Below are 27,156 nucleotides of genomic sequence, written 5' to 3' on the forward strand. Positions count from 1 at the left end.
TCAGCTGGCAGAGGGCAGGCAGGAGGAAGGGCTGGCTGTCTCCGGTGCCGAAGAGGGCGCGGGCAGAGCACGCTGGGGTCCTGGACACCCTCCCCACAGCGGAGCTCCCACCTGCATCCTGCGCCCCCCCACCCCAGCTGCCCCCGCACTCCTGTTCCACCACCCAGCCAGCAGAAACCACCACCACCACGTCTACCACCCTTCTGAGCCACCACCAGTTCCAGGGCCGTACAAGCCTGCTGCGTCACCACCAGTCTCACCAGTGAGAGCACGTACTGGGAGCCCCTGGTCTGGTGCCAGCGCACACACTGTCCCACATCCTCCAACCCCACTGTGCGGTGGGACCCCCTTCTACTAAAGAGCCACAGACTGGGCTATGCCACAGCATCCACATGACCCTGCTGGTGCCTTCTCCTCTGCAGAGCCCTCCTCCTCTCCCCGTCCATTCTCGGTGAACTGGGAAGAAAACCCACCCCATGTTTCCCACCTCCTTTCTCCTCATTGCACGCTTCCCCCCTCCTTACTCAGGACTTCCCCAGATCGTGCCTCCCTGTTCACCCTCCCCCTCCACAGACGCCTGAAGAGCCAGTCCTCTCCTCTCCCCTTCTGGCACTGCTTCCCCTCAGGTGGGACATCTGCCACCTTCCCACGAGGGCGAACAGCGGGCGAGGCTGCAGGAGGAAAGGCTGTCACCAGCTGCCTCCTGTAGCGTCCCCTTCCCTCTGCCTGGTGACTTCGGCTCCTTCGCCTACCAATGCATTTGTACAGGCCCTTCTTGTCCCTCACCCATTTCAATGGCAGCTGAGGTCTGGCCCTTGAGCCACATCTACCCCTTCTCCGGGTAGCTCAGCCCTGCTTCCACCTTCTGTGAAGCTCCTTTTTACATCTGAGCTCAGGCAGGGGGTCCCCGTTCGGCCATGCCAGCCTCAATGTTTACAACACTGGCATCTGTCCCGCTTCTTTAAGGATTTGGGCACCCTACATGTCAGTCAAGGTAAAAAAATTAATTTTGGTTGAAAAATCTTTATTCACATAACACATCAGATGAATCACATCATGTCCCACCCTTGTCCCTTTATGTATAAAATACTGATAAAAAGGGTTTTTCTCCAGAGGCAGGTTAGTTTCCACAGCGTCCTCTCACGAGAGAGCTGGAACGCTTGCTGTGCCACAGAAGTTCCGCAGCAGAACAGCTCTGCTGAAGGAAACAGCCTTCAGGAAGAAAAGAAACTTTACAGAGCTGTAGCAGCAAGGTGTGTAAAGCCACCTGGGTTTCAGCTCCGTCTCGTTTCACGTTCGCAGGAATCTTGATCCCACCGGCGCTCCTACTGTGGCATGCTGTAACGACAGAGGCTTTGAGGGACTGAGCACGCAGATGCTCCTGTAAATCATTTTGGACTTCACAACTGGTACAAATTTGTATGAAGTTGTACATGATCAAATCCAGTTACCCAAGTGGTTCCTTCAAGCCCCACAGCTCACCTTTAGACACAGTGAACAGAAGGACACTGCTTACAAAAGGGAAATTTGCCTACACAAGAACAAAAGGACTCTAAAAGGGCAAAATAAATGAACAGAGAAACGTGTATTAAAATGCCAAGCTAGTCTCCGAACAGAAAAAAAATCCAGTTCCAATTATTTTACGGCTCTTACCACAAGCCAAAAAAGGAAACAAACCGGCTAGAGTCTCACCTTGGTATAAGACAAATCCTGCTACACTGGGTCACAACTACGTAACCTCTGAACACCATATAATGCCATAAAGTTGTAAAATCAAGTTGGAATTGGACCAGTTTATCACAATAGAAAAAGATTTGCCAGGGATCCCTTCCAAGGTGCCAAGCTGATCACAGAAGACGATCTCTCGAGTGCACAGTACGCTAAATCTATCGGATTTCATATTTAAAAGAAATTTAAGGTAAACTCTTTTAAATACACAGCAAGACGAATGACCTCTCACGGCAGACTTCCTATTTTCCTTTTAATTCCCTCATCCCTCAGGCTCACATGAAAACCGATTCTGTACTCAGTCTGCTGAAGTTTCCACAGGAGCCTCGCAGACTGGGGAACGTGAAGAGCGTGAGAACTCTTCAGCAGCACCGAACACGCAGAGGAGCACAGAACGGCCGGCCAGAAGGCGCAGCACACAGGCCGGGCAGTCACCAGGCAGCCAGGCCTGCCGGCTTTCCTCTGTTATCATCTGACAGGATCACCCAGGCACTGCCGGCGTCTCGGCCTCCGCTCTCCTCCGCCGACTCCTCCCTTGCCCCAGGGTTCCACGGATGAAGCTGACCGGCCTGTGGCAGCTGATCACACTGGGTCCTCTCGCCTGGGCTTTAAAGCTGAGCCACAGCACACGGGTCAGTGAATACACCAGGCAGGCAGCGTAAGCAGGCACGGCTGAAGCCCCTTTCACTTGCCCACAGTAACTGAAATTCATTTTTTACAGTTACGGATACCGTTTCTCCAAGTTTGCAACAGGCTACATAATAAAAGCAAAGCTTCTTGCAGCAAAGACAGGATGCAGAACTTGTAATCTGTTACTAATTAAAAGACCCACAACCATTCCAGGCAGAAAAAAATGAAAGAATTTCCAGCATTATGCCACATCATCTGAATATGACGCTTCTGTGCCGCCATCAGACATCTGGAAATGCTCCAGCCCTGTACACGAATCGGGATGGGAATGTATCCGCAGGCTGATGGCCAGAATCTCCGGACGGCCGTTCCAGCAGAGCGGCTGCAGGGAGAGCAGTACCGTGTTTAAATGATGAGGCATTTCACGATGTGGATGTTTAGATGTGGACAGGTATCTACAACCAAGGAGACACACCTAAGCTGGCTAGCATCTCTGTGAGGTGGCACGTGTGAGAATGTCTTTCACAGTAATTTTGCAGGTACAAAGGATAACGCAAAGAACACCCTTACCAAAGATGAGGGATGCTCACCATCCCAAGGCACGTAACTTCAGGAAACTCTTCTGACAACTGGTTTTAAGTGAAAGATCTGTTGCCCTAATCCCACTGTTACTCTGAACGTGAAGAACAGCAGAGAGAAACTGTCCCAGCTCTCCGAACAAAAAAATCACAAATCTGAATTTGAGCAAGGAGTTGCCCACTCCATCGATTCAAAAAATACTGACTACAGAGCACAACCCCCCAGTCCACCACCTCAGAAAATGAATACAACTCACCAAAACGGGACGTGCACTAGCATTAAAAACATGAGAGTCTTACAGATTTCAGAGGCTGGATTTGGTAGGAGGAACACGGGCCTGATCGGCATCTGGCTGAAAGGAGGCAGGAGTACAGCATTCAGCTTCCCCTGGGAAGCAGCGAGGCATCGAAAGGTACCAGAACATACCTCAGGTAAGACGAGAAGCATTTCAGCCTACAACAGGAAGGCTTGTGCTTGTTAATACTGAATGCGTAAACAAAAAAGTTAGCAGAGGATATAACCATGCTTTAAGAACCCTTCCACAGAAATCCTTCTCCCTCCAAACCAAATGATGAGTTTGGGGATGGGAACCCTTCACTCCTCGCCTCTTTTTACACGCTTGCTCCGCAGCAGCATACCCACAAACAATGCGAAATTCTCCTCGGTGACATGCTTTCATTGCAAAACACAGTGATGGGGGTCACTTCGAGCTAGCACAGGAGAGGCTCACTCCATCTCACGCTCTGCCTTGGTGTCCTCTTATCCCCGCCGACCCAGAAGGACAGTCCTACCTTGCAATACAGCCAGGCAAAATTTTCACTTCTGCTTCCTATTTAACCAGATCCTTAAACTTGCAGACAACAAGGTGAGAGCAGTAAAGGCTAGGGGTGTTTTTACAGGGCCATTCTCAACTACAGCATCCCCAGAGACATTTGGTTCCCTACGTGCTCTCCACATGACGGGTCTGAGTGTGATTTGTCAGCTCTGAAGTTCACAGGAGGGGCTCATCCAAAGCAGCGCTCAGAGGAAAGGACAGTTTGGAGGACAGTCCATCTTGCTCCAAAAGACGATCTCCTCTGGCAATAGTGCAGTAGCTCATGTCAGATACTGCACGACAAGAAACATAATTACACAAGTCAAAATCATTCCCCCGATCATGAAGTATTTATCCTGAAAGGCTCGCTTCTCAATCAGCCGCATTACTGTATTGGATAAGCCCAACATGTTGGCAACATCCAGGATCTTCTTGTGGGTACCCTAAGAATAAAAAGACAGCAAAGAAACAATTAACCTCATGGGCCGACACTTCTTACTCCACACTCCAAGAATATTTCATCATGGGTGGCAAGCGATGAATTCTGATCGATGGAACCTGCTATCAGCCAACAGTTCCTACAGTTTAAGAGGAGATGGCTACATGACCCTGGAAATAGCTGAATGATGAGACTAATTAATTCACACAGGCGAACGGGAATGTGGTTAAAGATACAAAATAATCTGTTCGGAAAGAGACATCATAAAGAGTGGCTCAGCGAAAATGCGCTCCCTGTGGAGGAATTCAGAGGTTTTCTGGTCCCGTTTCAGACTTACAGTCTAGTGAGAGCTGGAAGCTTCTTGACCAGACAACCTTTCTCGCAGAACTTCCCTCCTGCTGAAGTACAGCTCATACCAGCAAGAGGTCAAAAAGGAAGTCCAGCAACTTGTAAGGGTAGAGTGCAATGAAAAGGCATAAAAAAGTGTAATTAATGCAATTTCAAGAAATTGTTCTGGAGAAAAGCATGACTCTGAATCATGGAATGGTTTGGGCTGGAAGGGACCTTTAAAGGCCATCTCGTCCACCCACCCTGCAATGAGCAGGGACATCTCCAACTGGAGCAGGGTGCTCAGAGCCCCGTCCAACCTGCCCTGGAATGTTTCCAGGGATGGGACATCTCCCACCTCTCTGGGCAACCTGTGCCAGGGTTTCACCACCCTCATGGTAACGAATTTCATCCTTATATCTAGTCTGAGTCTATCACTCTTTTAGTTTAAAACCATCACCCCCTGTCCTGTGGCAACAGGCCCTGCTAAAAAGTCTGTCCAGCCTCCCCCGCACCCATGTCTGCACACCCGTGGGCACTGCTGGAGAGTGGCCTTGGCCCAGCATGGGGATGATGATGGACCCAGTCTCTCCAACTGAACTCTGGGTCCATGGCCTTAACAGAACACCCTGCTTCAGAAAGCTGTAAGATTTACACCTGATTTCTTCTCTGAGCAAGGCCAACAGCACAGACTCCCATGACAACGCTCTGTTACCATGCTTGAAAATAAAAACTCTAGTTTCTGTTCTCACAGTCCACCAGATCTTTGGTCTCAAAAAGAATAAAAAAGTGAAATTTGGGAATTGTTTTGAATATCAACCTGACTTAAGCTCAGAAAAGCTGAGGATAGAATTTGTATCAACTATATTAGACGTACATGAACAAACAGTTTCTCAATCCATAAAATACAGAGAGATTTGCAATATCAAATTAGATGATCAGCTTTTTTCTGTAGAAGGCTGTGTAGGTGTTCAGGCCCTTTGCTGTAATCAAGTCACACCTCAGCTGGTAAAACATACTCTCATTTTTCACCTTCGTTTCATACACCTCACATTAAACCTCTGGACACTACACACTTTAAAGCTCAGCACTTTTCCTGTCTCTGGAGCAATCTTTTCACACTACTTCAGAACAAAAGAAAACTTTGCTTGAAGAAGAGAAACCAAAAGATGAAGCTTTAAAATGAAAGCAAACAATAGAGAAGTGAAGCCTCTTCAATTCTTGCAGTCCGTGGAACAGTGGAATAGTACAACTAGAACAGTTCAAAGCCTTGCGACAATTTGGGAATACTTGGTTCATACCTGTCTCTATTTATATCCAAGAAGTTCCATAGATTAACGTGCTTCCAGATTAACCCATTTAGCTTTAGAAGTTATCTCTATGCTAGCTGCTTCTGCCAGATTTGTAAACAGGCAACAAAGTCTTTGATAGTGTAAGAAAAGCTAAGGGGAAAGGAATATGAACAGAAGTTTCCTTACAGAGTAAGAAGAAATCTTCCCCTGAGAACACACGAACACGACGCTCCCAAAGGAACAGACTACCAGTCGCAGCGGGCAGAGACACCCCAACAACTTTACTATCCCAGTTCTGACCTGAAGGACCACAACTTGGCAGCTGAGGCAAGGCATGCTGGCATTTGCAGGAGGCCCATCATGACCTAATAGCAATCCAGGCATGCTGCTGCAATCGAACCAGCAAAAGCAGCAAGACAGGAGTATTGACTATGAGAAATACTTCCTCTCAATCTCTCTGAGGCAGCAGCTTCCTTTACCATCTTTGCCAATCGTGGTTGAGTTCTCCTCACTTGCGATGTACGCACGCACTTCTTGGTGACCCTCCAGGAACCAAGTGCTTCAGTCATTCCTCAGAGATTACCCTGAATCAGTCACTTATCTTGTAGAATCACCAAGCTTGAATTCCCCATATGAAGCACAGGCACGCTCGTGCCCTTTAACGACAATGCCCTGAGACAACGTGATCAGCCACCAAAGCCATCTGGTGCTACACACCGAGGACAAATGTCCTCTGCCATTGCACCCTGTGGTGGTCCTGGCCAGTGCTCTGGGAATACCAGCCAGCCTGGAACTCTGCGACCAGGACAGGAAGCACCTGCCTTCTCAACGGCAACAGACATGAGGATTAAAATAAGCACCTAGCAGCTCTGCCCTGTGAAGACACGCAGCTCTGGTAACTCCTAGGAAAATGGTACTATAGGTAATAAAAGTTGCTCCAGAAAAATGCCTACGCACTTTCAGGGTGAGACCCATACGTGTGCGCAGTTCAGCTACCTGGATGTAAGCTGGCTGGACTGCTGTCACAGCCAGTGCAACCCTCGTTGAGGCGATCCGTGGAGCTCAAAGCGCAACTCATCTGGCCAAATGTAAGGATTTATGTTTGCAACTGAAATTGCTTAAACCCTCTGGCAGATACAGCCCAAAACAAAACAGTATCACAAAACAGACAACCACAGTTATCCCCACCAGACAATGAATACAACAGACAGGGATTTCCCCACATTTTTCAGAAATCCAGCTTTCCCCCAACACATGCTTCTCATTAAGCTTTTCATATCTTTGAGCTATTCACTCAAAATTTAACATCGCTTTGAACATTCTTTAAAATAAAAGACAAATATTTGTTATTAAGAGACATGAAGCAATACAGCTGTCATTAGCAGTATTCAGGGAAGGATACACTGCTGAGGTGCATTAGATCTGAGAGGGTATTATCTTTCTTACTAACCTTAAGCACAAGCACTTTACGCCCACTTTGTGGCTGCTCTGAGTGATATTCATCTGAATCAACATCTATCTCCCAGCTAGCCATTGCTTCCCATTCTGCACTTGAACATGAAAACCCAAGGAACCAACCAAAAAAACCCATAAGAGAACAAACCAGAACACTCAGCACTCCAGATACTAACCGCCATGCAGGTGAAGACTGCTACGCCATCCAGCCACAAAAAGAGCCTAAAGGTGTTCCTAATTGAGATGATAAAACGCAAAGACTTCAGGTTTGGGCCCTTCCCGGCATTCCCAGCTTGAAGCAGTGTACGGAAACAAACTCATGATTTCACTTAGCCTGGTCATAATAAACACAGAAAAACGTGGGGTCTTTCTGGTAAAAAATGATGCCCCCACCTTTAATGTCACTCTCTGGTCCCTCAGCCCCTGCAGGATGTTGGTCCCACTGCCAATAAGATCATCCATGCCTCGATGGGCATTCTGGAGGGATTCATTAAACTGTAATGTTTCGTCGATCGGTATGGTGGTGTCAGAGTCCTGTGGGGGAAACGCAGGGTCGTCGTTACCTTGCCTGCTCACTCACGCTGCCCACACACAGTTAGATCCAGCAAAAGAACATGCAGAAACAAATGTGGCAAAAATTGGCAGGACTTGAAGGATTACGTTATTTTTTTCATAAGGATATTAAATACAATGTTAATATTTGAGTGAAAAAACGTAATTTAGAGAAGCCTACGGGAAGCAAGCCAAAAGGCAAAGTTGATCAGCTGTTCAACTGCAATTAGATCTCAAAGGATAAAAAGCCAGATTAGAAGTGGAGAATTTTTTCTAATCTCAGTTTATGATGTATGTGGGAAAGTGTGTTACAAGAGAGAACATCAGAACTAACAGAAAGTGTTTAACGAGGAGTCATTTGATCATTGCAAGTGAAAGATTTTCGAAAGATTTAGTATCACGTTCCTAAGGGACAAAAGGCCTGCAAAACACATGACACTATAATTACAACATGGTGCAAATTTCTGACAGTGAGGGCAAACAGACATGAACCTAGTTCCCTCAAGGCCTGACTCACTCAACACTCTAGACCTTACCTAAAAAAAAAATTAAAAAAATTGATATTTTTCCAGAAAAGATGCATTAGCTCAACTAGAAACTATGAATCTTGAAGTAGAAATAACTGGATAAAATTCTGTACTCTGGATTGCACAAGAGGTCAGAAAGATGTGAACACATTTGTCTCTCAAAGGCTTCCAGTTTAATCTTCTCTGGACATCATTCCGTCGAGAGTGTTGAGATAATGGCTCATCGCTCCCACGCTGTTTTACAAACAGGAATCATGACACTGGTAAGCGTGGAGACACTGGCTCACCTGCTTCCACGTACTCGGCACAAGAACTACCAAAATGCAGAACGGATATTTCAGGCAGAAGATGGCTCACACCCCACATCTGTCTGTCAGCTGTAGGTTACGTCTGGGTAACAATACCAAACGTGCTCTGAGCAGACTCAGGTGATCACTGTAGCAAAGGCAAACATGGGAATGGCGTGCGCAACCCACTGCTAGGTGCTGTACAGCCCAGCTGGGGCTTCTGCTTATTGAAAAAGGATGAAGAGTACAGGACAGAGCTGTTAGCAGTTGCAGGGTCAGAACTACTGGATGAAGAAGCTGCGACAGCATCCACATCTCCGATCAAATGCTAATGAAGCCCTAAGGCTGAAACAAGTGTCGTGTCTTACATGAGTCTGCAGAGCAGAAGCACCAGGATTTGCATCTGTATGGCTATTATTTCAGATATTTATTAAAATTCCAGTCAGCAGGGATTCTATTTCTATATGAGGAGTTTGCAGGGGGGGGTTTTATACACCACAAGGCAGCAAGAAAAATATGGGAGTGGATTTTTGACCCTCCTTATCGGGAGATTAGATGGCATTGTATCTTTCATTTGCTGTCAGTGGATTTCTCCAGAATGGTACAAGGGAAGGCTCTAAAGATAAAGACCACATTTATCTTTGAATTAAGCAAAATGTTCAGAACACTGCAACAGCTTTCAAAAGCTGTTATGTACAGTGATTTATGCAGGATGCTTACACACTCAGCTGACGTTTCCATTTAATCAAATAGGGTAGTATATAAATAGAGACTGTGTAAACCTCTAACCAAACAAGACAGGCCAATAACTGACGAATAAATCATCATTTTCCTAATAAAGGGACATTGTACTTTAAAAGTCACATTTTTATAAGAATTAAAAAAAAAAAGTATTATTATTTTGTATTTCTTTTAACTAATCTCGAGACACCTTCCAGCATCTAAAGGGGAAAAAAAACCAACTCGCCATTTATTTTGCATTTGCAAACCTGCTTCTGCTCTTCCAGACTGTTCCCCTTACACGTGTTTTATTTCTGGACAACGAGTTTTCCTGTAGGAAAATTTCTCCGTATTTGAGGAGGAACACTGCAGTGTTTTGAAAACAAATCAGGTTTCAAATTTCAGTGTTCCTTTCAGGTCTCATTTAGAATTTGGAAATAGCCAGCAAAATGCCAGATGTTATCTTTATGTCAGGATTTGAGAAGTGCGTTGAACTCCCCAAATCTCAACAGGACTGCTCACATTCATTCTTCCTTGCCCTAACAATGAATGACAACACAAAAAATGAATGGTCGGCTATATGCCTTTAACAAAAACTCCCCAAAAAAACCCCAAACAAAACCAAATCCAACAAACAAACAACAAAAAAAAAAAACAACAAGACAAAACAAAACCAAAACAAAAAAAAAGTATTAGCTTTTGAATTTACAGAAAAGTGAAATCTGAAAGCAAACCTACAGTATTCAGAGCAAAACTCCTCTAGGGATTTGCACTGGGGGATTTCCCAGTGGAGGAACTAAAAATTAACAAGAACAGGTGCAAACACATTCTAGTCATTAAAAACTTTTGACTCATTTATAGGTAAAAAGCAAGGGGTTTTTTTCCCAGCTGTATGATTTACATTCGGACAAATTAACGTTTGCTGACACCTACTGACTGCACGGTGTGTAACAGCCAGACATTTTGCACGTCTCAGGATTTGACACAGACATCTGACACAAATCCAAGTAAAATTTGCACTTTGGTATCTACCTCACTCACCCTTTTGACACTGCTATATGAAGTGAAGCAGAACTGCACTGAATAAAATTGGAGCAGCAGTTTCTGGAGTCTTTTGCTACTGCCTCTTAATAGACCAATTTTTTTTCATGAGAGAGTTGTACTTTTTCAACACGTTGTTATTCTTTTCCATCTTTATTTCATCTCACAACAGCAATTTAACAGAGTCTTGCCTACATCTTCCCTGAAACTTCTCTGGAAGGCTACGGCTTCTAGCACACAGAGAACTTTTAGTAAATAAAGAATATTTACATTAGTGGTGAATGTACGTGCAAGCAACTCTTCCCGCTGTCGCTCCTGCTGCTCCCGGATGTAACGGCGATGCTGGAAGTTCCTCAGAGCTGTCTGCAGATGCTGAACATCGTATTTCAGCTGGTCAACTCGGCTAGAAAGGATCAACAACAGGAAGACATTCCCAGGGATAAAAATACCACACTTTACTGGTGTTTTTTATATGAACAACGGAGCATTATAAATTAACAGCGACGAACAATAAAGAATGATGGGTTGTGCTTATCTAGAAGATAAGGGACATTCAATGTTAGGCCTATATTCCAGACTTAGATCTTCTGTGCCTTGTTTTTTTACTAAACAGGTGATCATTTAACTGGAGGCTAGCAACAGAACGTGAGCAGAATTCTTGAGCTGTCTTGGACATCCTATCCCATGACTAGTCTCTTCAGGAGTTATATACATATATAACTCATTTAATGCAGATTTAGAAAGATGGTAGGATATGAAAAGTTTCTATTTCATGACCCTCATGCACATAAAAGATTAAGCTTACAAGTTTCATTAATTAGCACCATGTTCTTGAGGTTCTATTAGCAGGATTTTAAAAGTCAGTGGGCGATACAGAAGACATCTCTATTAGGCTAAATCAAATGACGTCCAGAACTCCATTGCCTTTGATTAAATGGTCGATGACTATTTGAGATACTGACCTCTCTAATACAGGTGACATGAAATTCCCCCTAGTGTCTACCAAGGCATTTTGGGACTAAATGTTAATGGTAGAGTTACAGAATAAATCTGAAGTCCTCAAGTCTCTGGTCCCACTCCTGCTCAAACCAGTGCTAACTTTAGAAACGTCCTTATTTTAGTCACCAACAGCTAGGAAAACAGTCCAGAGAAAATGACACCAACTGAAGTAATTTTACTCCTTACCTCCACAAATGCCATTAAAAGCAAATGCCAGACAGAATAGAAATTTTTTAAAGCCTCAGAGTGCCATGTTCTGCTGATCTCACAACAGAGACAGGAGTCCAGCTCCATCACCAGTCTGTGATTAAATGCAGGAAAGTGATTTTGCCTCTGTGCCTCGGTTTTGCTACTGTAGAGCATGGAGGCAAGTTATGCAAAGTATAAAGGTTTCACTCAAATCAAAAGGCAAAGGTCTTCAATAAATTTAATGACAGTAATTACAAAGACTACACCACTATCATAGCAAAGAAGCTGAACTTACAGTTTAGCATTCTGTCGCTTATTGGGAGGTTCTTTGCTGGACAGGATTTCCAGACGTTCCAAGTTGCTGAATATATTGTCTATTCTTGCCTGAATCTCATTTTCTACTACTGCAAGGAAATAAAAACGCGGTTTGATTTCAGTTAAAGAACTGCAATCTGAGTGACAGAAGCTTAAAAGCATTCAAACCAGTATTTAAAGCCTGACAACAGCAAATCCTTACTGGATGGAAAAATCAGACAACTGACAACTATACAATGACCTCTAGGGGTCCCTTCCGACCCAAAACTTTCTATGATTCTATGATTCTATACACACCATGGAAAGCCACTTCTTTAACTCAATAATTTGAGACTCTTGCCTTTCCCTCCTCCTCTGAGAAGGGAGCTAGAAAAGCTCCTGCTCTTTCAAGATATCTGAGCCTCTTTCCCCGCCAGCTCCACGTATCAGAATCTAAAGCTCGCACATTACCCCCTGCAGCCCCTTCCCTTTCCCTGAGCAGGATTTGCTCACACACACTAAAAGGCAACACAACAATGGCAATTTAAAACGCTGAAAACTGTGACCACAGAGTTAATATACATCATCCATACCTACAGCTGGGGAGATCGACAGTGCATGGGAAGGATTCAGAGTTGACAGGAACTGGCAGACTGGACAAAATTCAGAAAGATACAGCCAAAACAGGGCTGAAGCCCTTGCAAGTGGGAAAATGCAGCCACAAACCAATTGCCTCTGTAATCATCTACGTTGCAATTACTTCTGATAATCTGCTTAGAAATAGCAGAGGGGCAACAGTACACCACACAAACAGACATACTTGTGCTTTAACGAGGCAGGAAACTGATACAACTGGGGACAAAGAGCCGCATGCTTTTAGTTACTGCAGTCACTGTACAGCAAAACTCAGTACCAGCCACAACCCCCTTCCTCATCTGACAACTGCATTTTCTAACCATGTCACAATCCAGCATTTCACAACTTGAAGAACTGCACAGAAGGGCAAAAGACCAGAGCAGTATTAATCATCTGGCATTCTTGCGTTGAAAGAAGGTGCGCTGTGAGGTTGGAGATACGCACCCTCCAGAGCACGTCCACAGCCTGGCTACAGAGGACAGAAGGACAGAAGCACCGTCACGTCTGGGCAGCCACGAGGACAGTCCTGAACTCTCAGACTGCCATGGTCAGACCTGGTATCACCAAACCCTACAGACACCATTTGTTCTTACTGTGTATTTAGACTAAAGTATACAGAAAAGCATTATTAACCAACTGCTAACTACTCCACGGTGTCTCAGGACTTTCCAGAAAGTCACATTCTGCAGAACCCGGAAAAACAAACAGCACACACAACTCCTTTTCTTCGCCCTTTGATCTCAGAAAATCAAAGAGTAATCAACTCACATACACAAACACAAACCAAGCAAGTGGTTCTAATTCATCTCTCCCATCATTTAGTACAGCTAAACCAAGAGCAACCAGGAGAGCAGACAGACAATTACACCAGCTTTTGCCAGTCCAGACAACAGTATTACTATCTCGGTGATCTTACGCTTTTCTGAGCAAGCAGGGATTATGTGTCTGAAGTTGGAAAAGGAAAGCTGCAACAGAAACTTTGATTTCTTCGCTCTTTTTCCTGCTCTTCAGCCAAAAGACAATCCTTTTTCTCATAAATTCTGAAATACACACTAATATCTAGAGCACATATCTGTTTCCTTATATATATAGAAACAGTAAGTTCATTTGCTGACTAGGAAGGTGGTACATAATCCTGTCTCTTGAAATGGTCTCAAATAGCAGAGGTAAAGGAGCAAATTATGCTAATTTTCAAGGGGCTCCAAAACCACATCCTGTGAACAGCAGTCCAGGAAGTTTGGCATTGCACTAGGAGTAGTACAACCACCGCAAAAAACAGAAACAGTAGACAAGTAGTTCTTTTTCAATAGGAAAAGTTATTACAGCCCTTTCTACAGCAAAGTCAGGCTTCACAAATGTATTTAGGGTAAGAGACATCAGTCTATGTGTGCATAAGCGCATCCAGTCAATGAGGTGTGCTTTCACTTCAGAAGCACCTGATGAGGCCCCTTAGCAATTACTCATATAAGAATTAAGGCTTCAAACACGGGTCCAAAATACATATGCCAATTCTGCACTGGCGTAAAAAGTCCTGTCACAACACATGATAGTATTTTATTACAGTCCTTTTATTAGCACAGGGTTATAGTCCAAATTCACTGAAGCAATTTCAGACCTAGCTGTTCTTCGTATTTCTCATAAGCAGATGGAATTACAGGTTCTGACTCTGATGCAAGCAGGAACTACCAGAATCATTCTGCTTAAATTCCTGCATGCCAAGTCACGGCATTCTCCCCAGAAACTGGACTAAGCCTCCTTAGGAGAATACTGCCAGTTAGTGGATGCTTAAGGAATAGCAAAATAACAAAATAACAGAACAGACCACATTTCTCAGCTTTTTGACCAAACTTGTAACAAACTAGCGCGGTGATATCCTGAATTCTCCGTTCTGTCCACATCTATGTGTTCATTATACCTCCATGAATGCATCAAGGTGACGGTTCTTAAGCTGCTTAAAGGCCTCCACAGCATACCCTGACAAACCCTGAGCCAAATTCATTGCAATAATGATTGCAAATACAGTGATGAAGCGTACAAAGCTTAAAGATGCAAGCTACATCAAATCAGTACCGGAGTGGGACTTTTCTCTCTAATTAACTACTTACAGTGTACAGACTCTTTGTCTGAAGTCTCCAGGCGCCCCATGTAAGATTGGACCTCATGGACTTGCCTATCAAAAGACAAAATTAGCAGAAGAAAGCAGTTAACATCTATCGAATCAAATCATTTTCAATACCTCAATTTTCAGCTTCTTTTACTTAACAGTCCTTATTAGAACAGAACAGCAATCAGAAACACGGTATTTGGTACAGATAGCCCATCACCAAACACAAAAAAACAACCCAGTTCTTCAGCATGAAGAAAGCTGTGCTTTCCCTTAATATGCATCTACAAAATATGTGTTCAGTTTGAAAACAAAAATCAAGGTGAAAGGGCTTTTCTTCCTTCAAAGACTTCCAACCAGTTCTAGCTCCCTTTTCGTATTTATAACGCGAACTGTGGCCTTCCCCGTGTCACAGAGCTGGCCTGCTGCAAGCCGTTGAGATCTGCCTACTCCAAGACAACCACGGAGACAAGATTTGAGATTCACAGCAGGAACTCACAAACGCTGAGTACAGCGGAGGCAAGATCTGACTGGGAGAAGAGTCGGAACAAGCGAGACCTTCGTAACAGATCTGCAGTGAAATACCACCTACGCACGCTGCTAAAGCCGAGAGTGCTGATGAGACCGCATACCTTTATTTCACTGCATAAATGGGCAGGGCACATCCTCCGCGCTGAACACAGGTTTTGTCCCTCCCTTCTCAAAAAGAAAACAGAAGCACTGGCAGAGGTTCAGAGAAGGACAATAGAGACTACGAAAAGTACTGAGCAGCTCTTACACAAGAAACATTTGTTCAGTCTGGACTGGAGATGATAGTGGAGAGATATCCTAGAGCATAAATGGCAAAGACGAAGGTGAACAAGGAATAACTTTTCACTGTCTCTTACAACATATGAACTACAAAGGCATCAAATGAAATTAAAAGATAGCTTATAAACTGAAGAGAAGAAACTCCTGATGCTGGACAAGCAGTAGCCAAAAAAAAAAAACACCAAATAGTGATGGGGTTGTTAAATTCCTGTTTCAAGAAGCCCCCAAGCCTCAAATTTCTAGGAGGTTGGGACAATATTCAACAGAAGCATCGCATATGTTTGCCCATTTCTTACTGTCTGTCCTAGAGAGCTGCAGTTATAATTACAGAATGCTTTGGGCTGGAAGGGACCTTTAGAGGCCATCTAGCCCAACCCCCTGCCATGAGCAGGGACATCTTCAGCTGGATCAGGTTGCCCAGAGCCACATCCAACCTGCCCTGGAACATTTCCAGGGATGGGGCACCCACTACCTCTCTGGGAAACTTGTGCCCAGGCTTCGTCACCCTCAGTGCAAAAATTTTCTTCCTTATATCCAGTCTAAATCTACCTTCTGTTAGTTTAAAGCCATTACTCCTTGTCCTATCGCAACAGTCCCTCCCGAAAATATTTTCCCCATCTTTCCTGTAGGCCCCTTCAGGTACTGGCGGGCTGTTCAAGGTCTCCCCGCAGCCTTCTCTTCTCCAGGCTGAACAACCCCAACTCTCCCAGCCTCTCCTCACAGAAGAGGTGCTCCAGCCCTTGGATCATCTTTGTGGCCCTAAATGTTAGCCAATGCTGAACACCCACTGGGACAGACGGACCTTCGGCCAGCCACGGTGTGAACAACCTCACAGCAGCTGGGATTCAGACTTCAAGAAATACACTTTAAAAATTACATAAATATCACGGCCTCTTTTGAAAAAAATTTCACGAGATCACAATTTTGGTCACTTTAGCCATTCTCCTTCTCAGATATGTATCGTTTGATAAATATAGCACAAACGCTTATGAAGCCAGATCTCTGAAACCAACTTACCTTACACAATAGTAAAATATTTATTCTTTAATTATTATGTGAGATTTTTAGATAACTATCAGGGCTACCTTCCAAACCACGATGCTGTGCTGCTAAAGAGATAACCAAGTATATCATAAGTACCGTATTATTTGGAATTAACTAGGGAACTAATTCAATATCCAGTATCATGCAACCCATACTTGTTCTCTAGTTTTGTTTTCAGTCAGTTTCTCTAGGATGCCCCAGACAGTTTGAGACTCGCACTGCTCTTAAAATGTCTGTTTAGAAACCCAGGTGTGGGAGCCAAATCAGGTCATGTGTGACTCAATCAGAAAAACTACTTCACGCTCACCACAACTCCTCTTGTGCCAGGAAACACAGCAAGTCTAGGGAAAAGGTGGGAAGAGAGTTTAAAAGTTCACAGTATCCCCAGACCGACAATGAACTACAACAAAAACACAACTTGGTGACTCCAGTGCCCAGAGAAGCTGTGGGTGCCCCATTCCTGGGCAGTGTTCAAGGCCAGCCTGGACAGGACTCTGCACACCTACTGGATAATTTTTAAAGGTCTCTTCCAACTCAAACCCTTCTGTGATCACAGAATAAGACAATATGGAAACGGAACAAAACAAGATGATTCCTCTTACCCAATACAGTTCCTATCATGGGTATGCATTTCTACATCCACAGCGGGATTTCCCGCTCTTCCCCACAGGGTCACTCAATGTCATTATTTAATTAAACTCTCTTCCTTACCACAGCACCTCCTTCAAGGGGCAATGGGCACAAACTGAAGCAGAGGAAGTTCCACCTCAATAGGAGGAAGAACTTCTTCCCTGAGGGTGACGGAGCCCTGGCACAGGCTGCCCAGGGAGGCTGTGGAGTCTCCTTCTCTGGAGATATTCCAGACCTGCCTGGACGCGGTGCTGTGCAGCCTGCTCTGGGTGACCCTGCTTGGGCAGGGGGTTGGGCTGGGTGACCCACAGAGGGCCCTGCCAGCCCCTGCCATGCTGGGATGCTGGGATTCAACAGAGCTCAACAGAGAAACCCATTACCACAGAAATTTGGAATATTTGGGTAACTGTCTCCTTTGGCTCTTTCCCACAAGCTATTCCACATCACACAGAGCTGCAAGATTTTTTTCCTTATTTTGCAATTTTTATACCACTTTTACCTCACCAGATTAGCTTCGTCTGTGAAAGTGAGTGGTTTTCGTCACCATGGGGTCACACAACTGTATCTGCTAGCCATCACCAAACACCCACATGCCGTAAACGTCCAACTATATTAGTATGCCTTGAACGTTTGCATATTTAATAAAGCCGAACCCCTTGTTTCCAGGGAACGCTTGCGATCCCGTGCTCTAAAGCCCCGCGGCGAGCAGGCCGCGCCTGCCGTCAGACTGAGGCGGCTGCCAGCCGGCGGGGCCCGCGGGCAGACACACGGCCAGCCGGGAGGGACCGGCCTTCGCTTCCTTCCCGGCTGAAACGCAACCCTCACGGCCACGCTCCGGGACGGAAGACCAAAACTGTTATGAAGGAAAAGCTTTTACAGGGCGCCGAGAGCGCGCCGGGCCGCAGCCAGGGCGCCCGTCCTCGAACTCCTCTCCCGCAGCCCCTCAGCCGGGCCCGCCGCCGCGCTTCCCTCGGGGACCAGGCCCCGCTACAGCCCCCGCCGCCTCACGCACTTGTTGGTCTGGTGGTAGAGCCCCTCCATGGCTTCGGCCCGCCCGCCACCGCTCCACCGCCCACGTCGCCGCCGTCCACTTCCGGCCCCGCCGACTTCCGCTTCCGCCGGCCGCAGACACGCCCACCACCACCACCCCTCCGCACCCGCCTCCTCGGGCGCCTGCGCAGCCCGCAGCGCCAGGCGCCGCCGCCAGGAGGCGCTGCCGGACCGCCGTCCCGCCCGCCCAGCGGGGGGGCCGTGTGCAGCGCGGCGGCCCAGCCCCGCCCCCGGCTGAGTGCCCGGGGGAGGAGGGGCCTGGCCCCGCCCGCCTCCCCGCGCCCCCCGCCCGCGTGCGCCGCCGCCGCCGTCCTTCGGGCTCGGGGCTGGGGGGGGGGCATCCCGCGGCGGGCGGGCTGTGGTTGCCCGAGCGGCCGCCGCGTCCCCTCCGTCCCCCGAGGGGTCCCGGGCCGGGCCGGCCGCGCTCGGGGCAGCCCGCTGCGGTGGCGGGTCGGTGGGAAGAGACCGCACAGACCGATTCGTTCCGCCCCCGGCCGCGGGCAGGGGAACCTTCCACGAGGGTGCGGGGGGTCTGGAGGGAAACTCCGCTGAGGAGCGGCTGAGGGGGCTGGGGCTGTTCAGTGTGGAGAAGAGGAGGCTGAGGGGAGACCTCATCGCTCTGTGCAGCTCCCTGACAGGAGGGGGCAGGGAGGGCGGGTTGGGCTCTGCTCCCCAGGACCCAGCGACAGGATGAGAGGCCATGGCCTCGAGCTGCGTCAGGGAAGTTTAGACTGGATATTAGGAAAATTTTCTCTACTGAAAGAGTGGTCAGGCATTGGAACAGGCTGCCCAGGGCAGTGAGGAGTCCCCATCCCTGGAGGGGTTCAAAAACCGTGTGGATGTGGCACTTCAGGACATGGTTTAGCAGACACAGTGGGGTTGGGTTTGAGAGTTCAACTTGATGTTCTTAGAGGTCTTTTCCAACCTTTATGATTCTGTGGTTCAGAGCAGGGTGCTCCCAGCCCCGTCCAGCCTGGCCTTGAACCCTGCCAAGGAGGGAGCAGCCACAGCTCCTCTGGGCAGCCTGGGCCAGGGCCTCACCACCCTCAGAGTAAAACATTTCTTCCTTACATCCATTCTGAATCTCCCCTCTTTCACTTCAAAGCCATCACCCCTTGTGCTGTCACTCCATGCCCTTGTAAAAATCCCTCTCCAGCTCTCTCGCAGCCCCTCCAGGCCCTGGCAGCTGCTCTCAGGTCTCCCCGCAGCCTTCCCCTCCCCAGGCTGCCCAGCCCCAGCTCTCCCAGCCTCTCCTCCCAGCAGAGGGGTTCCAGCCCTCACATCATTGCTGGGGCCTCCTCCAGCCCCGCTCCCACAGCTCCAGCTCTGCCCTGTGCTGAGGGCTCCAGAGCTGGGCGCAGGACTCCCGGGGGGTCCCTCAACCAGGTCATCTCTACAAGTCGAGGTGACGAGCACACATGGAGGTGCAGATGCTAAGCAGGAGGTAAGATGAATCCTGCATCAAGGCATCCCTTCTAAAATAGCTCTTCCAGCTCTTCCATCGTCATGACCATCTTCTCTGAACCTTGCCTAGCTGTCCCATTCCGTCTTTCATTTTCATGGAACTACTTTAGCTCCAAAGGCTTGTTCATGAGTGGTTCTGGTCAGCTCAGGGCATCCATTGTGCAAATACCTTTGTTTTCCTGTTTTTTCCACTTACCTTCAGACACACTAAATTCCCTGCTCCAGGTTATCACCCATAGCAGGTTCCTCTGTTTTGTTTCACAGGGCTGGCAGGTTCGGCCTTGCTTTGGGGTTGTATAAAAGACTGTTTTCAGTTAGCTCATCTGTACGTAGTTTCGTCATTGTTTTGACCAGACAATCGACTGCAGTTGAAGCCCCAAACCTGTCTCGTATGTGCTGGACTACAAAACCTGATGTACCTTATGGTCATAGTCTGCTGAGCCACCTGAACTGCTGCAACCTTTTTACTTTATGGGAGAATCAGGGAGAAGGTGAATTGTCAAAAAAAAGGGTAGAAATAGGCCAGTTAGTCTGGGCACCGGGATATTAGAAATGCCAATACAAGAACTGATTGATTAAAAAGCTAAAATTAGGACTATGACTCATTCTTGTCAGTGTCATTTAATGGAAAATAGTTCTTGTCAAGAAACATGACTTCATGCTAACAAGACAATGAGCTTGACTGGGAAAAATTGGGAAAGTCACATATTCTGTGAAGCATTCAAGTTAATTCCACAAGATCATTTAAAAATTAGTTAGAAGTAGCCTCTGCCCTCATGAACCTGGCAAGCAGGGTACCGGCTCTTTCTTTCTCTGCTGTTTCTTCCCTCTCTTACACATTGTCTCAGAATCTTTTATGTTGGAAAAGACCTTTAAGATCATCAAGTCCAACCAAGCCCAACTTGCATCTCAGATGATGCATGAAACTTTCCTCGTCTGCCCTGCCCTGCTGTGCAGCAAGCCAGGTCTCTGGCAAAAGATTATCCCCTGGACGTCTGGTAGCACCTCAAGCCACAGAAATCGCATCAGTCTGAGAATAAACAGCGTATCAATAAACCACATAAACTGTAACAAATACATTCAGTCCTTGTTCTTTGCTCTCCTTGTTCTTTGCTCTCCTTTATCTGAGTCATTATACCCTGTTTTCAAACACTTTCTGGAAATAGAGAGGTTGAATGAAAAGAGATGCTGGGGTTTCCCTCCTGGCCAGGGCTTAAAGAAGTATCACATGAGTTCTGATGAAGCGGCAACCACTGAAATACAAGAACAGATTTCTGTTCTTTTGTGAAGAAATTGATTTTTGCCAGCAACAACGCACTGCGACCAAGCGTCTGTTCTTGTTAGACTTCAAGTCCTTCCAGGAGCAGTCCTTCAGCAAATTGGCTCATTTAGACACAACAGCCAGGAGCATGGAGGGTGAAAAAAAGGGTTTTGTTCAAGGAAAGCCTCTGTATTGTAAACAGGATAAAAGGGGATGGAGAGAGTCACTTATCACTGTCTAATGTGTCCCCAGGTCATTCCTGTGTAGCACCTACTGGAGAAAAAGGATTCCATATTCACTGCTGTCTTAGAAACCCCAAGCCAACTGCGGGGATTTTCTCTATCAAACAATCTGCAGACATCATGTGCATCCAAACCCCCATCGGTGCATTCCCCATCGCTCTCCTCTGGCTTGTACTTTACAGCCTCGCAGCATCAGAGGGAAAGCTGGATCCTTGGAGGGTCTCCTTTGTTCTGCCCGTACCAGTCCATTTTCCCCTCACAGCTACAGGACTTTGTTGTCAAAAAAAAAAAAAAAAAAGGACCCGGTTGCTTCATTTAAAACCAGACCCTAATAATGTGTCTCTCCCTGTTTCTCTAAGCATGATCCCAATAGGCACAGAAACTCTCTTCCCCCCTCCACTCTCCCTCCCTCCCTCTCTTTTTCAGGCACACAAACTATTCCCCAGCTCTTTGCATGCTTGCTTGATACTAATAACTGTGGCTTTAAAAACAAGGGAGTGCCGAACCTGAGGGCATGCCGCAGAGGCAAGACATTTAGATGAATGCTTGATGGAGACTCCTCACTTAGTCCAGCTGCAGGCCATGGGGCTGCATGTCCCAGCTCTGACAGACTCCCTTACACAAGCCAGACCTCACAGCACGCCTCTCAGCATTTCAAGGCTGTGGAAGTGGAGAAAAGGAGAAGGGGAGACACGACAAGAATGTCGGAGACTCATCTATCAAATTTCTTGGACTGCTGGGTGATGTGCTGGACCCAGGTCTTCCCGGGCAGTAAGCTTTTTAAAGACAATTGCACCTTCCTTCTCATCTTCCCAAATTAAGAATATTTCTGCACTGCTGTCATGGGCGGTTTTGAGACTGATCCGTCAGTCATGATGTTTGGACAATCATTCACTTCTTCACCTGGTAAAGGGATACGGCAAGGGTGGGGAAGGTCAGGCCAATGGAGAAAGAAGTCAGGCAACATCTCTACTATTTCATTAATTCCCTTCCTTCTTCAGTGATGCCAGGGAAATATGCTAGAAATAAAAATAGAAATAGAAATAGAAATAGAAATAGAAATATAGAAATAGAAATAGAAATAGAAGTGGAAAAAAAATCACCCAGGGGTGCAAAACACTGCAGCATGCCCCAGCCTTAGGGATGTTTGAGACACAAATGGCTGGAGGTTTGGAGAATATCCTGGGCAAGTGTATTTGCCTCATGCTTCTATCCTTCCCTGGGTGACAGCTACAGATCACTGCTAGAGATGAAAAACTGACCTCGATGGATTTTTGGTACATGCACTACAGTGGGTGTGTTTGGTTCCTCCTTGCCTCCATCGCAGTATGATGTGTTATATTATCATCGTAACGATTAAATGTGGCTCGGTCCTCCATGCAGGGCTGACATCCTTGTGCCTTTACCCTGCTGATCACATCTCAGTTTGACCTTATCAATGGAATTCATGAAATGGGAACAGAAGAGCCTTCTCCAACAAAGCCAAGGAGGCAGCAGGGGCAAGGAACGACATTGCCTTCCCCAGTCAATGAACAGATGAAATTGCAGTCATCCTGCCAAGAAATGTAGCACGTTGCTTCCGTTTGCCCAGCATCAGGAACTTGCTAGGAGTCTCAGCTGCCTTCTACTGAGCTGGCATTCCCCCCTTAATCCCAAATCCCATAGCAATCGCTGGGTCCAGGCCTTAAAAGCTCTGGTTTTGAAAATCTGAATTTGTTTACTGGGTAGCCCTATTTGATGCATAAATGTATTAGGACAGATTCTGTTTCGGCACTAATGTAGCCCTGAACTGTATGCATAATTTTAACACTTACATAGGAAAATCTGAAAATGTGAGCGAAACCCTGTGTGATTATCCTGATTTTTCCAGGGGTCAGTTCCCTGACAGCCAGTCTCTCTGAAATGCATCAGGTTAACAATTCCATCAGAATTAGACAAAATACATGCTGCTATTTTCCACTGAATAAACCCGCATTCCTAGGTCTAATTTTGGCAAACTGATCCAGGTAACTGCACTGCTTTGTTCATTAGTTTAATAGAGCAATTCTGAACTGGGTGTCAAACCTGGATGTCAGTCTGCCTCAAGCTCACATTTTGTCAATATGGGGGGGCTCTCAAAATTTAGAAAAAAATTGTAAGAATCATTTTCATCTGCGTTTCATCAACGGGATAATCCAGGCATGAAGAGATGGACGTGCCGGGCTACCTCTCCCCACTTCTCACACGCTGGACTGGATGCTCCAGGGGCTGTGATATGTTTGTTGTTAAAACAGCCTGACACAAAGAAGCCCCGGGAGCTGCATGCATCCACAGGATAGATGTCTTCTTCTGTCAATCCAGCTGGAGTCCCCCAAGAGGGAAAACTGGATTGTCTGTATGGGTGAGGGGAGGGTGGGGAGAGTCCTCTGAAGAATGTCATAGAGGAATTTTCCTAATATCTTCTCCAGTGAACAAAACCTTACCAAGTCTTTTGCCATTAATGGAGGCCAGGAGTAAGTGTGAGGACTGAATGCAGACATAGAAGATGCGATTCACTGCTCAGTCCAGCCTGGTAGCTCCCATGCCAGAGTCCAGAGTAGCCAGCTTGACTGGATGTTGCTCAGACAGAGTGTAGTTAAAAAAGTGCGGTGTTTTTCAGGCCGTTTTCCAATGCCCAGGTAAGTCTAATGCTCTCCTCAGAGGGGTCCCAGGAGTTTCTTATAGTCCAGTAAACTATGGGCTGTAGTGGCATTCAGGAATGTACAGCAGGGGCTCTAGATAGGGCTCTCTTCAAGGGGGTTTCCTTGTACCAAGTCTGCACTCATCATCTGGCACACTCCGCTACATAGAAAATCCAGCCCTAACACTGACTTTTCTGGTGCTTTTGCAAACTTTCTTCTTGGGAATTTAATTCTACCGCCTTCTCACAAGATGGTCTTGGTACCTGTAAGTAACGTAAATACTATTTCTTTGGGGATGGAAAATACCTGAGAAGGGATGGAGAGGCAGACTGTATCTCATTAGCTTTTCATCATATAATCATCATAGAATGGGTTGGGTTGGAAGGGACCTTATAGATCACCTCGTTCCAAGCCGCCTGCCATGAGCAGAGACCCCTTCCACCAGCCCGGGGTGCTCAAAGCCCCGTCCAACCTGGTCTTGAACCCTGCCAGGGAGGGGGCAGCCACAGCTCCTCTGGGCAGGCTGGGCCAGGCCTTCACCACCCGCAGAGTAAAGAATTTCTTTCTTATATCTAATCTAAATCTACCCTCTTTCAGCTTGAAGCCTTTACCCCTTGTGCTTTTATATTCTTTAAGAGCGAGGTACACATCACAGGCTGAGAAGCATTGTTTGCAGTGGTTCGGCTCGGCTTCCTCGGCCACGGGAGCAGAGCAGGCACTGACGCAGGCAGCTGGAGCTGCAAATGTCCCCTCGGAAGTGAGGTCGCTCCATCGGTGCGGTGGCATTTACCTGCTTGCCAGGATGTCTGCAGGGAGAGGGAATGTGCCACAGCGGGAGCTGTTAGGCTGCTCGTCCATCGCTGTGTTGGAGATCTTATCTCCAGCGATTAGCTTGGCTCTGCTGTACTGCTCTGTTCGCTATCCTGAGCTATCTCTCAATTTGCTACTTCTATTTCAAATTCAAAGAAGGGCTTGTTTTTCCTAAAGCTTATCTGCTTTACACCACCAGACTGGTGTAATTGCAAAAAAATCTACCTCCAGCAGCCAGCTTTGCACTTTTTCTGTAACAATTCAATCTTCTGCCAGGTTCGGTTGCATTTGCCCATTCCAGTCATTGATTGCAGTGGCAGCAGGGGTTTATTTGCCCGAGTACAAGACAGGTTTGGTTAACAACAAATGAGATCTTAAAAATTGTATCTACAACAAATCTAAACCAAAATGGATTTACCTTCTTGCTCCTTCAAGTTTTCCAACACTGTCCTGGTGACCCAAAGCATCATGGTGCAGCATGGTGCAGCAGCTGGGACTGTGATGGGGGGTTGAAGAGCTCCAGGTTCCATTGCATTCTGCACGTGATTTTGGATTGCCCATGTTGGGAGGAATCCATAGTCACTTTAGTCCCTTGTAAACCAACATCTCGTGAGACTACCCAGGGGTGCTCACCTCCGTGGTCATGCTGCCCATGGCCAGGGCGGCTCTGCTGATAGCATGCAGTGTGCCTGGCAAGCTAAACCAAGCATGATGTGCAAGTGAAAGGCGTGGGAATCTATGGAGGAAGAGAGAGGGCTGAATATGACAGGTGACCAGAGCATTGTGAAAAGATTCATATTTTAATGTGGTTTTTATGGTGTTTTCTTCCTGGTTTTGGAAAAGTAACTGAAATTCAAGAACATTTTCTGTTGATCATATCCATCACTGAATTGGTGGTAGCTTACTATCCTTGTGGATCTGAATTTCCCATATAGCTTTGACACCTGCTGGATGATTTGATGAATTGTAAAAAAATATATGATATTATAAAATTCTATATTATTATTATGTAATTGTAGGATGTTCTAAAACTGTGCTGGTAACAGGCATTCACAGCTTATCTCTACCTGTGCAGTCACAGATCTTTCTGCATCACTTCCCTGCAGCCTCCAAATCAGAGAAGTTCTTTGTTCGCAGCAAGTGATGCAAAATCAGCCCATCTCCACTGATGGCAAAAGACTTTGGTGCATTTCCACCTGCCAAGACCCTTCTTCCCCATGTCCATACCACAAGCTGGTTGGCAGAACCACCATCACTTCCCCAAGCCCACTTCACTTTCTTGCTACAGCTGTCACAAAACACCTGCTTTTCAAGCATTTCAGATGTCACAAGCTTCACTTCCATGATTATGAGTTTAAGCTAGGAATATGACATGTATTTTTAGGGAACCTTTATACTAGAAAGAAAAATGTTGTATCATTTTTGTTGTAAATGCTGAGGTTAATTCCTCTGACCTGTATCAGGTAAGGTGATCTCTCCAACCTGCAAGCTAAAATAACGTTATTTCAGTTGTAAGGCTGAACACAAGGGTGCTCACAAAGTCTCCACTTTTTCTCTCAATCACTTACCATCTATCTGAAATGAGACAGAGGAAAAGCAGAAAGGAAAGTGGCATCATTATGTAATTCCCATTCGCATCACCCTCAGCAAGGAGAGTTGTGTTTGCCAAGACCCCATTGACAACTGTGTGCTGGCCCCGAGTGCTTGATGCTCAGCCTTGTACAGATGCGCGACGTAAATCTCCCTCCCTCCTCCTAGCTGGGATTGCTTCATTTATATCTACAGCAGCGTCAGGTCCGTTCCTGCATTCTCGCAGATGTAATGTGGGAGCCCTGCCTTTCGTGTGCTCGAGCCGACGCTGCAGGGCTAAACACACAAGGGCTGGAGTATTTGTCAGGCTCTGCCTGCCTGTGCTCTGCCATGAGCAGCAAGGACGTGGCTGTGAGTGGTTCAGCGCGGGGTCCCACACTGCCCAATGTGGAGCTCACCTTGGGGTCCCGTTGACGAGGTTCACCGAGGCTCAGCAGGAGACCCCCGTGGCAATGGCATCAGGAGGTCACAATTGCCTGCAGAACCACTCGCTGTTTCATTCCCTCAAAATGGTCATGTGGGTAGCCAGTGACAGCATTCCTTCCCCTCACCATCACCCCCTTGGGAAGAGGGGATGGTCTTTTCACCACACTGCCACAGAGTGGGAGGTTGCTTGCTGAAGTTGAGGACTGGAGCTAGAACTTGATCAGCAGCATCCTTACCTGGGTGACACAGTCACCTTCTCCTGCCCCTCAGCAAGGAGGTTTCAGCCCTGTGGGTGCCACTGCAAATAAGAGTTGGACAGATAAATAGAGCAAGCACAAGGGAAGAGAAATCCTTTGAGAGCAGAAGCCAGGACCATTAGTTCTGTGAGCAACTAGAGACCAGTGATGGACTTGGAGACTGAGGGGTTCAGCGCAGGTCTCCAGCTCTTCTTCAGCTGCTGACAGCTCCTAGATGTTCACAGTGAAAGACAGAATGGGCTCAGTTTTGGAGTGCTGGCTAAGGCTTGTCTATAGCGGGTGGGAATAACTCGGCAAAA

The 27,156-nt window shown here is 46.7% G+C and overlaps 1 protein-coding gene across 2 annotated transcripts; it reads right to left on the bottom strand.

Annotated features, from left to right (window-relative positions):
- Nucleotides 1-942: 942 nt before the first annotated feature.
- On the bottom strand, nt 943-18,197 carry GOSR2 (golgi SNAP receptor complex member 2). 2 transcript variants are annotated; one of them, XM_075443863.1, is made up of 6 exons: nt 18,110-18,197; nt 14,615-14,679; nt 11,875-11,983; nt 10,662-10,794; nt 7,658-7,798; nt 943-4,194 (listed from the first exon to the last, which is right to left on the bottom strand). In XM_075443863.1, the coding sequence occupies exons 1-6, from the start codon at nt 18,136-18,138 to the stop codon at nt 4,033-4,035; spliced, it is 639 nt and encodes a 212-aa protein (XP_075299978.1). In that variant the 5' UTR covers nt 18,139-18,197; the 3' UTR covers nt 943-4,032. The 2 variants fall into 2 exon arrangements, with proteins under 2 accessions (XP_075299978.1, XP_075299979.1); XM_075443864.1 differs by lacking the exon at nt 7,658-7,798.
- Nucleotides 18,198-27,156: the final 8,959 nt, after the last annotated feature.

The sequence above is a fragment of the Opisthocomus hoazin genome, chromosome 26 (genome assembly GCF_030867145.1).
Source record: "Opisthocomus hoazin isolate bOpiHoa1 chromosome 26, bOpiHoa1.hap1, whole genome shotgun sequence".
Lineage (NCBI taxonomy): Eukaryota > Metazoa > Chordata > Aves > Opisthocomiformes > Opisthocomidae > Opisthocomus > Opisthocomus hoazin.